The following is a 12,026-nucleotide window of genomic DNA, read 5'->3' as shown; positions in this document are numbered from 1 at the left end:
ATAGAATTGTTATATAACAGCCTCGTGTCTGGACAATAAAAAGGCATTTACAATGGCTATCTCACATACAATGTAGAACCTGCACGAGCTCGCAATGCATGCACAACTGCCATCAGTTTCATGTCAGGCAGGAAAACCTGAAGTTATCCAGGGTTACACCGCACTGATTTCATTATTTCTTGCAAAGTAAATTCCAACCATTTATTGTTGTGACTTACTGGTACGATATAACAAAACAATTGTTGACTGCTGTGATATACATGTAGGATATGCCATTTTTAACCCCCTCGGGACGCAAATGCGCCCCTCGGGTGTAAAAAAACGTCATATTATCTAGACAACAAAACAAGGTTCACTGTACCAGGCTGAAGGAAGACTGGAGTTAGACCGTGTTCTCCTAAAGCAGTTGGTCCATTGCAATCACAGCCAAGCCAGTAGGCTACAGACTCTGTCAACAAATACCGACCTCAACTTTAGAAAGAGAAAGTTTGGGGAGACCTCTGGGAGGGACTTCAGAGCGTATTGTTGATGGTGCCTGAAGCTTATAGGAAGATCTTGATGCTTGTAAGAAGAACGTGTGGATTTGTACACATTAAGAATAAAAATAGTCACGTGTACCTCAAGCTATACAAGTGTGAACCAGTGTGGGCATGCGGTGTGTTCCTCTTACTTAAAAGCATTCATCAGTAGTGACGAAGCTTCATCTAACATTCATGAATGGACTCCATAGAGGACAATACAAAGAAGATGAAGTAAATTGAGTCGTGGGAATCTATGCAATCACAACTGCAAAATTCCCAGCACACACAATGCATGCTCAGGCCCGAGTGTCGAGACTCCCATGACTTAATTGGACTGGTCTTGTTGATAACACCCTCTATCATCCCAGTGGCTGGGCTGCACCTGCCAGGGAAAAAACTAGCTGCATTTATAGGGAGACTTCAAAATATAGCAGTAGCTGAAGACTCAAACATTCATTGAGCTTTAGTTTTATTAGATCTCTCATGAATACTTGGTGCAGTGATTTCCAAGTTTCAATAATTTACAATTTTTTACATTTTCATTCCTCAAGCAAAGATGTAATTAGGAGGTGGGCGCATCCCTTGGTACCTGAAAATTTAACAGCTGAGGGTGAAGGCTACAAACTGGGCAGGCATAATGTATATCTGGCAAGTGATGTCACTTTAGAAAGGTGAGTTTTCTAAATGTTGCTGTTATCTCATTGTTGGCTTTAAATAGACCTAAGACCTAATGATGTTACATGTGTGCTTTTGTATGAAAGCTACACGTCCCCCCTTGCTCATGTAGCCATGATTGTCTAATCAATCCTTCATACACTTCATAGTACCATCTCTTTGATCCACACTTTGGTCATGTCTGACTTACTTGGCTACAGCCAGCAGCAATGCCTATGTCTATGGGAAATAGCTTCAGCCGCTTCAGAATCGGGTTCCAATCATGCCAATTGCGTCAACGCAGCTTGTGAAATATTGTCCAATTACATGATATACAAATGGACACGGAACGTGCAAAATCTGAGACAAACAAAAAACTCAGTGTACAAAAACCCCATATGGTTGTGTAAGGGGCGTGGCTAACTCAAAAATGGTGATAGGTCAATTGCATGCAGTAGCCAAGTAATGCAGACACAGCCTCGGTTGCTCTAACCCTGCCAAACAGTGACCAATGTGATCTTAAACGTTGACTGCTTGAGCAGTGGAATCAGCACCTTAGTTGTATCAATTGACTGTGTTTTATTCAGTAAGCTGGCTTCACTCCTTAACAGACACTTTGCATTGTAGCCACAACTGTTACTGAATCAAAATAACAAAAAATTTCAAATGTCTTAATTCTCAAGTCAAGTCACAAGCTACTCAAAATAAATGAACTATAACAAGAGGAATTGCTTTGAGAGGGATTTTGAAGGATGTAGGAAAATTAGAGTTAATATTGATCTTAGGTTTTTTTTGCTTTTGTTTTGTTGCTTTTCAGAGGTAGCATTCTTCAGGAAGATGTCATTATTGGTCAGGGTTCTACCATTGGCACTAACACCATTATATCACAATCTGTCATTGGTAAAAACTGTGTGATAGGTAAGGTCCTTTGTTTGGTGAACAGAAAATTCACTTGGTTTTCTTTTGACAGGCTACTCTTTTCATCATCAGTGTAGTCTGAAAGATCATGTGCAAAGTGTATGGATCCACCGGAGCAGAAACCAGCTTCAAGTAACGAACATATAGTGCATACATTCACTACATGTGTTTTTTTTAATTGTTACTTTTCTTGTAAGCCAAAATTCACCAAATAAAGCACTTGTGAACCAACTCGAATCATCTACCGATGCTCCAGATTTTCTCCGCTTTTTCCCCCGCGCGTAAGCATTGATTTTATTTTCTGTTTATTTATTTTATTTTCCACCGCCGCCGAACGCGCACGAAAAACGCAGTTGATCCGCTCTACATGTAGCTCTGTGGTGCAAGCGAGTATGCAAGCGAATACAATCACCCATGTACGTGTACTGTACATGTACATATGCTGTGTACGATGTGCATGCATTTTTCAGCTCGAAGTCGTGTGTGTACAGTGTATTGTACACTATGTAAACAGCATCCGGGGAACCAACAGTCATTGCGCTGTGATTGGCTGCAGATAAATATCAATTATCACACATGCGCCATGAAGCGCGTTGGGACTCTGCAGCCGTTCCTGTGTCTGTGTAAGTAGTGACACACAATGATCTCCACAATAACTCGCTGTAAACCACGAAGAGATCACTTTGCACACGTCTCATTGCAAATATAAAGCCTTGAAATAAGACAAGTAAATTGTCGCCATGCCGATAGAGGGCTTCATGTTGGGGGCAAAGTTCATGCATGTATGCATTCCTCGCTGCTGCTACGGTAGTGTGTCGTTTCTTGGTGGACAGAGTCTTTTCTAACCGTCTTAAAGCAATAGCAGGAGTACGTACGGCAGATCTTACGTGCTGTCAACAGACTTTCTTTCTCTCAGTGCACGCACGATACACAGAATACATTTTGATGTTCGTGTCCGATAGTCACAACGTGCTTGCACCTGGTGTTCCGTTATGTCAAACATTTTTGAATAGTAAAGTTTGATACTACATGTCGTTCTGAAACGAATTCAAAAATCAGAAAAATCAACAATTGAAGCAGGCGTCCCAAACCGAACCAGGTAAATCAGCCAGCAAATGCAAGAAATTGATTTCTTTTTGGGCAGGCCAAGTTTAAAATGAAACTCAGTTCGATCGCTGTGTATTTTTATTTAACAACAGTGGCGTAGCCAGTGGGGGGGCGTCCGCCCCCCCATGAAACCTTGTGGCCCCCCCAGTCGCCCTCCCCCCCCCCCCCCCCCCCACTGAGATTTTGAGTTTCTAAAAAAATTATCATTGATTTAATCTAAATAGTCGCGAATGATCCACATGATGACCACTGAGAAACGACCCTTCGACCAGCGACCGCGGACCAGTAAGCTGACAACCGGCGTGACATAGCGCATAATGATAATCTAAAATGCGTATTAACACCCACTGCACTGCTCGCTCAAACCACGGAACACGTATTATAAACAGTTGGTCCGTGGGTCACACAGTTTCAGTCAGCGATATCACGTGAATCGGCCACGCACAAAATTTTTTCCTCCATTCATATAAGCTAAATAATAATAATAGACCAATTAAAATTCCTTGAAATCAGTGGCGTAGCCACGGCGGGGCGTGGTGGGGGGGGCGACAGCGACATGAAACCTTGTTGTCCCCCCCCAGTCGCCCCCCCCCCCCCCCCCCAGTCGCCCCCACTGAGATGTTGAGTTTCTAAAAAAATTATCATTGATCTACATGACGCCATGGGCGTCAATCCTGGCGGGACAGGGGGACTGGTCTCCCCCCCCCCCCCCCCCCCCCACTTTTTGAAGGGTGGGGGACACGATATCAAATGTCCCCCCCCCCCAGATTTTTGAACTCGTGTCTCATTTACAGGGCCCTATTATGTACTACAATGTATCTTTTGCTTAGAAAATATTGGTTAAAGTGGTCAGAAATTGCCTCAGATAGCACCACAGAGCATTCAGAATCCAAAATTTTTTCTTATGCCTTTAGCTGTGAAAACCTCGAAAATTATGTTTAAATTATTATCCTTTGTGCTAAGATAATTATTGGTTAAAATGGTAAGAAATTGCCTCAGATCACACCACAGAGCATTGAGAATCCAATTTTTTTTCGGGGCCCTTAAGCGGGCCCCGAACCCCACGCCTATAGCTCAGAATACCGATAGCTGATTCAATGACTCCAACCTCGAAAACGATGTTCAAATAACTATCTTTTGCTAAGAAAATATTAGTTGAAGCATTGAGGAAAGTGGTTAGAAATTGCTTCAGATCACACCACAGAACATCTAAAATCCATTTTTTTTCGGGGCCCTTAAGCGGGCCTCGAACCCCCACGCCGTAAGGGCTTCGCGCTCGCATCAGTTCTGATCAAGGTATGTCCCCCCCCCCCCCACTTTTGAGAAGCGATTGATGCCCCTACATGACGCCCCCCCATGAAATGTTCCAGCCCCCCCCCCAGCGCCCCCCACTGAAAAATTCCTGGCTACGCCACTGTTTAACAGTCAATGTGTGAACGTGAATTATGATTCAAGAATCAAACTGGCACTTGGCGGCGACTGATAAAACATGAATAAGCTTAGATTATACTTGGAAGTGATATGAACGTTTCACCTGCGTTATAGGTTGATTTATTTCAAACATGAGGAAGTCTAGTCTTTAGTTTATGTTTAGGTAGACTTGCATTGAATAGTTTTTAAAGTAGTTTGTTTATGAATAAGGTATATGATCAATATCCTTATTCATGCAAATTGTTTGATTGGGTTTACCACCCGCAGGGAGACCTCTGGTCATTTTTTGTAACTTTATTTGTTCGTATAGCCCGTCTGTATATTTTTTAAAAATACAGGTTTTTAAAGAAAAATACAACTTTTGTAGATTCAGAATACAGTTTTTCGATCCCAAAGGTTGGCAGGTCTACAAAGGCCGCATTTCGTCCCTTTCGGGTTCCAAAACAGGATACAGAGGAATTTTTTACATTTTAACCAGTTATCCCAGACAATGAAAAGGACAAGATGGCAGCAGATACAGGGAAGCAATCACAGAAAGCTCCCTTTGCCGATGCTGTCCGGAACAAGCTTGAAAAAGTATTACATATAAAGGTTGATGCAACATCCCGCATGGGTCTGCAAACAACTTCATTCATGCTTCTATTATCAGAATACTTGGTTACTGCATGTGATTCCGGTTCCAGTGTTTCCCCTGCAATGGCTGTAAACGCCTTTCAGTGTCTATAGGGTGGATTACGCATCATCCTAGACCAATTTGCTAGGGTCTCTACACTTGTGACAGTCTCCAGACGTTCCAATGTACTGTAAACGATCTTCTTCCCTTCAGAAGGGGCAAGAAGATGCATGGAGGCTCTTCCTTTATGGAGCAATGATTTGTTTGTGGATCAGTTCCAGACCATGGGGGGCCGCTTAAGGTAATTCGGGGAGACTTGGACTCTTTTTTGCACCGATGGGTGGGTGCTCCAGACAGACACACAGGGATACTGCCTAGAGTTTACGAGCACCTCTCCATTGGTAATGGTTTGACGTCCCACCCCTGTTCCATCAGAAAGAGAACAGCGGAGGGCATTGGGGAAAGAAATTGAGACCCTGCTATTGAAACAGGCAATTCGACTGTTACAAAGCCCAGTAGAAAAATCAGGTTTTATGTCGACATTCTTCCTTACACCCAAGAAGAAGCAAGGCGAGTGGCGTCCTATTCTGATCCTAAAACCGTTGAACAGGTTTATTTGTCTTAAATTCTCTTCCAGCACATCTTGGGCTGCCTCAATAGCTCTGCAAGATGCTTATCTTCACATACCCTTTTGCAAGAAGCACAGCAAATGCATCTACCTAGACAATGGGTTAATCATAGGCAGATCAGAAGAAGAAGTTTGTCAGTCCTGCAAGTAACCATCGACTTGACAACAAGGTTAGGTTTTCTGATCAATTGGAAAAGGCTCATCTGGTCCCCACCCAGACACCGTCTTTTCTAGGGGCAGAAATCGACCTGGTAACAGGGATAGCTTACCCTTCCAACAAACGGATACATAATGTTCAGGAGTGCGCCACGCTGTTCCTGACAGCTCAATCAGCACCAGCGGTGGCCTGGCTACGACTGCTGGGCCTAATGGCCAGTCTGGTCGATCGAGTCCCATGGTGTCTCCTGAGGATGAGGCCAATTCAACTGCATCTTTTGGCTCACTTTCGACCCAGTCAACATCCTTTGTCAAAAGACATGCCAATACTGAAGCCAATCATCCCCCAAATTCATTGGTGGACAATTTGGAGCAACCTGAGGCAGGGTTTGCCGTTTCCTCCTCCACTTCCCACTGTGACTCTTACGACAGATGCATCCAACATGGGATGGGGTGCGCATCTGCAGTCACAGCAAGTGTCAGGTCTTTGGACGCCAGGCAAACTGGGTTTCCAAATCAATGTTCTGGAACTCCTTGCACTTCGCAGAGCCTTATCTCAGCTCATCAACCTAGTCGAATGGAAGGTTGTAATGGTGCAATCCGACAACTCAACTGTAGTGGCCTACATAAATTGCCAGTGGGCTCCTCCTTTGGTGTGATTCACTCACGCTAAAGAAAGAGGACGACAATGGCGCAGGCTCTGAATATTGTGGGTGCTGGCGCAGGAGGGCGCTGTGGTACGCTATAGCAAATCTTTACTTTACCGGTTAATTGACACAGCTAAGGAAATATGCATTTATAGGTCCAACAGGTTAGTAATCCCCTCGTGGACAACCAAACACCATAGTTTGGGGTTTTTTATGGACTGGACACATGGCCAATGTAGACCAATGAAATTGCAGTATCCAAGACACAATATAATGATCAAACTTTTTTTGACAACTTCAACATGGCACAGTGGTTTTAGACCCAGACATTTCACCCGAGTAGCCCAAAAATCCCCCAAATCACCTTCATTTCAAAAATCGATCATTTTAGCCAGCCTCGTGATCGGAATGCAGCGGCTGAGCAAGAGAAACAGCGCCTTCTGTTGACAAGCCATGAACAGGGGAATTCCTGTTCGGATCCGATTGTTCTGTAATGAGCGCACCTCATGTACTGTACATACACATGACACAAAACATCGATATTACATTTTACTAGGTGTCCTTGGCATGACATAAAGGTGCAAATTTCGCACAGGCAGGTTCTTTGTAGGGTTTGATGTCATGTAGAGTTTAGAGCAGTTAATATCGGAACTTGAACTTTCTTGTAAAGTTTGAAGAGAAAACATTTTCTTCGTAAACTAATTGCATGTATCAGACATTGACTTTTATTCAAAATGCCATGTGTTTAAGTACCACTTTGGACTATAATTGTAACACAATTTATTTGGGAATAGGCCCTTTCTTTTTTATTATGAAAAAGCTTTCAGTATGATTCTGTATGACTTTCACTTACAGCAAAACCTGATCTGTCCTATAAGTGTAAAGGCCTTTCGTCTCAATTTTAAAGTTCTTTTACTCTGGTTTTTCAAGAAACAAAGTGGCTGGAGCTACAGAACATGGATTTTTTTTTAGACACCGGACTAATACTACTAGCTTCACTGTTGTTTAAGAAATTATTATTGATAAACCGGACCCAAATACACCGAGAAAATCCTACGTTGAATCAGATTATTAAATAGTGAATGGAAGCAAATACAAAACGCGGCACAGTGACAAACAAAAAAGTTGTGATTGGATGAGTTTCTCGGTCGATGAAGCATTTGTTGTTAGGCAGATTTCACGATCGCTGGAGCAAAGAAGACCGTGTAACGGAACACCTTCCTTAGCCCAGTATAAAGCTTAGAGTAAGTTACGAAGTAGTTTTAGTTGTTCTTTTTTTTTAGAAAATAATACTTCTAAAATGTGTAGGCCTATATATGATGATATTCCATGATTGCCCTTTCTTCCCCAAACCCCCCCCCCCAAAAAAAAGTGAGAAACATCATAAACGTACATATTTACCTGCGTCGCACACAATGATTGATTTTATTTCCCAAATTTCGAGGGGAAAAAGATTAAATATTACTCTAAATTCCTTCAAAAATGAAAATTCTCCAGTAAATTGATAAGTCCCATTTGTGTAATTGAATAAAAACATGGGTAATTCTTACTTTTAATCTCACAAAATAGTGCAATGAACGTACGTCGTCCTAGATCCGCAAAGTTTCGAACTGAAAAAATAGTTGTCACACTGTACAATATTGGTCAACAGAGGGCGTTACTCACCAACGGTGAGTAAAACTCCCGAATAGCAAGATCTGCATCGTTTTGACAAAGATGCACGTACTAATGAATTCAGAACATATTTTACATGGTAAATAATCGCATCTGAATTCTTTTTCAATAATATTTTTGATGATGATTCAAGAAAATCGATGATGTCTGGGTCATGTATGGTTTTAAACCACTGTGCATGGGTACTACAAGTAATGTAATTCAAAAGATCAAAACGACAATTTTGTTCTATTTCTTTAACCGCTAACTTTTGTTTCAACTTTGATTTTTTTAAAACGTTGTTTTGATTGCTAATTACGAATAGTATTAAGGTCGGTAACAGAATGACGCTAAAATTAACATGACTTCTTTACATTTTGCCAAAAACTCCGAATTTTTAAAGGCAATCTTGAAATAAAAAAAACTAGAGTTTAGGCCATAATATAACAGTTTTTAATTGTAACTTTCTTGTTCAGTATTATGTATAGGTTGAGTAAGAAAACAGCGAAACCCAAATGTCGGGACCATTGTTTTAGTGTCGGGACCAAGTTCAGTTTGTTATGTCTGCGTTGTTCCATTGTCATCAGTCAACCTTGTTTCCATACCGACCTCCGCGTCTTGATAGTCCAACTTGTTCCAACTGTAGATAGATGGGGAGATCACGTGAGTGACCCTTCAAACATATGGGGATGAAGTTTGGTTCAGCGTTAACATTGAAGTAGACTTAATTACAAGTTGGTAATGGTCAGGGTTTTTTTGGAGGGGGGGTACAACATGGCAGTGCAGCACGGTCTGGTACATCAGTGGCGCTCACTCAGTGGTGAAACCAGGTTTGAATTACAGATTATTTGTGCAGCGCTGACATGTTTTTTGTGGTAAGCATGGCCGCCATCATGCTTGTCATGTGCGAGATCTCGCTGGATCTACAACACTTTTGGACACAGCAAAAGCTAATAATAATGAAGCCGAAAATACTGTATGATTTTTTAGTTTGAACAACATGTCTACTCTCCAGAAGTCCTGAGCTGGGAGAGCATTGACCTAGAATATCTGCTTCATATGAGGCATTACTTTGTTCTTCAGTGTAGGTCTGTAAGATATGCCCATTCAACATTTAAAAATTCAAATTGGGGGTGGATGGGTGGGTCAAAACAATTGCAAAACAAAATCGAAAATTTTAAACATTGATTATTCTGAATGGCCCCTAATACAATACCAAGTCAAACTGGATATTGTATGCCAATAATACAGCATTTTTATATAGATTTTCACTTGAGTTTTTGCTAAACATGAAAGAAAATAACTATCCAGGCCGGTTCATACATGGTACCAAAACGAACTCGAATTTGCACCGTCAATACAAGTTTTCGTGCCGAATTTGCGAAAGTAGAACACATTGCAACTATGGTAAATTTCACAGCGAATGTTTCCGTCAAATTCGCTTCGCATTCGCATGAAGATTGAACTGGCCTATCACAGAGACCACAGAGATTATCTTTAAATAGTAAAAGCAAATATAAAAATCACCAAATGTTCCACCCATAATGAAGGCAAAAAATAAACAATGAAGACTTCATTGACATAATCATGTGTACAAAGAATAGTTCATCTGTTAAGCACCAGGCATGCCAGGGATGACTCTCTGTACACAGCTGGCAGGCATGCAGTATGTGACAGACTTTCACTAGTTCTCCCATCCCTCTCCCACTCATAAAACAGGACATCAACAAGGGTGTCTCTTATTTTTTGGCGACGTTCACAGATTAAACAAAGTGTCCAAAAAGATACCAGAACTCATGGCTTGCTACTATCTTTTCCATTATCAACTGTGATGAAAAAAATAACACTTGTGCCATAGAAAAATATTTTATTGCTATATCTCATACATATTCATGATCGAGAGCCAAATTCTCACTGGTCCATTCACCATCACGTGCCGGATGCTATTTTTACAGTTTTCTAAGCGCGCAGGGTAAATACGCATGCGTAGTAGACAGTCTACTACGCATGCACTTTACGAAGCAATCTTGGAACTATCACACGGTTGCAGTACGCATGCGCGAACATCGCCGTAGCTACACATGGAAAGATGGCTGCACGCAACTACTAAAAAAAAGTTGTCCACAATGCGGTAGAAACTCTTAGGAGTTACTGTATTGCAAAAGAATTGAACTTAACTGAGGTTGAGCAATATTCTTCTGGTGAGCTGGACAAGTTTCTCCAAAGATGTTATGCCGACGTGCATACTGCAGTTGGAAAAGTCAGCAACTGAATATGTATGAGGTATAGTAAAACAAAATAACATTGTTTATTTCGGGTGGATAGTCGAGATTAGTCCCCTCGGTATTGGAAGTTGATGAACTAGTTCCCGAGGCGAGTAGTTTGTCAATTTTTAATACCTCGGGGAGTTAATATTGACTATATTTGTATACTCTAACATGGACCTTGATGTCTGTTTTGTTTTTGCAGGTGAAAATGTTATTCTAGAAAACACCTATATATGGGACAATGTCAGAATAGAATCGAACTGCAAAATGAGCATGGTTGTGTTGTGTGATAGGGTGAGGCTGATGGATTCAGTCATTATACAACCTGGCTGTGTGCTCTCCTATGGGGTGAGTGAATTCATAACACTGTTTCCTAGTCACTATGGATTCTGCTTAGCATTTGTGATCTTGAGACATGACAAATCTTTGTTCCAGCCTACCGTCCTTGGGATGAGAGCTCCACCCCAACATTCATAATAAGGCCCCCCAAAAAACTGCTTCCGGTTTCCCCGACTGACCCTAACAATTTTATCGGCAATTCCAAAAAAAATTTAAAAATTAATGATTGAATAAATCAAAAAAACATCTTGTTGTGTTTTTCTGTCTTCACAAAATACCTCTCAACAACCCTTTTGCGTCAAAAATGCATGTATACATGTAGGGTACATCAACAATAGGCCTGGTACACCTCCAACTGCCTTTGATTGCAATGTTGCCTGCTGTGATGTGGTCCATGGGTTTGTATGAGTGAGGGCAACACCTGGCAGTCCAGGGCAATAGAAGGGTGCCATGTGCCAGTTTGGTGTACAAAACCAATAAACCGGATCACAATAGACAACACATGTTGTTATGATATGGTTAATTTTTTTCAACTTTTTTGTGTTTTTCATAAGTAATAACTAAATAAATAAGTCATTATATGAAATGTACAAAAAAGTATTACAACAATTCTTTTCACACTCCTACGCTAAGTCAAATTGAACTTGATCTTTGATCTGTACATCTGTGTTTGACTGTTACATGCACGTGGGTCTGCACACAGGGTACATTATCTATCATGTGCGCATGGTCTCTTCTAGTGATGCTGTGCAAAGCAGTGGGGAAGAAAACATTCCAATGTCTTTGAGAACAACCAAGGTGATTAGGGGGGGGGGGGCAAGTGCCCCCCTCTTGCGATGCCCATGTCAGTGGAGTGTTCTATCTCCCCCATAAACAATCTTTGGTGCTGTCCCCTTTGCTCGCTTCACATAGGTTCTTGGCACCTTTTAGCAAAGCCTTATTTTAAGCCCACGCCCTTGCTCTGTAGTCATGTTCATATTGAATTGAAAAACGTAATGAAATTGACATTGCTTTTAAAATATATTTAAATATCAATTTCCCCCATAAACAATCTTTGGTGCTGTCCCCTTTGCTCGCTTCACATAGGTTCTT

At 41.4% G+C, this 12,026-nt stretch overlaps 1 protein-coding gene across 2 annotated transcripts in view; it reads left to right on the top strand.

Annotated features, from left to right (window-relative positions):
- The window catches only part of LOC119738386 (translation initiation factor eIF-2B subunit epsilon-like), a 54,026-nt gene that overhangs the window by 21,398 nt on the left and 20,602 nt on the right, over positions 1–12,026 (top strand). For both annotated transcript variants that reach the window (XM_038213270.1, XM_038213277.1), the window contains exons 7-9: positions 1,073–1,192; positions 1,993–2,093; positions 10,798–10,943. In XM_038213270.1, coding sequence (XP_038069198.1) covers positions 1,073–1,192; positions 1,993–2,093; positions 10,798–10,943 — 367 coding nt within the window. The remainder of the gene's footprint in view (positions 1–1,072; positions 1,193–1,992; positions 2,094–10,797; positions 10,944–12,026) is intronic.

The sequence above is a fragment of the Patiria miniata genome, unplaced genomic scaffold (genome assembly GCF_015706575.1).
Source record: "Patiria miniata isolate m_02_andy unplaced genomic scaffold, ASM1570657v1 HiC_scaffold_10, whole genome shotgun sequence".
Taxonomy (NCBI): domain Eukaryota; kingdom Metazoa; phylum Echinodermata; class Asteroidea; order Valvatida; family Asterinidae; genus Patiria; species Patiria miniata.
This window is presented reverse-complemented; position numbering and strand designations above follow the sequence as displayed.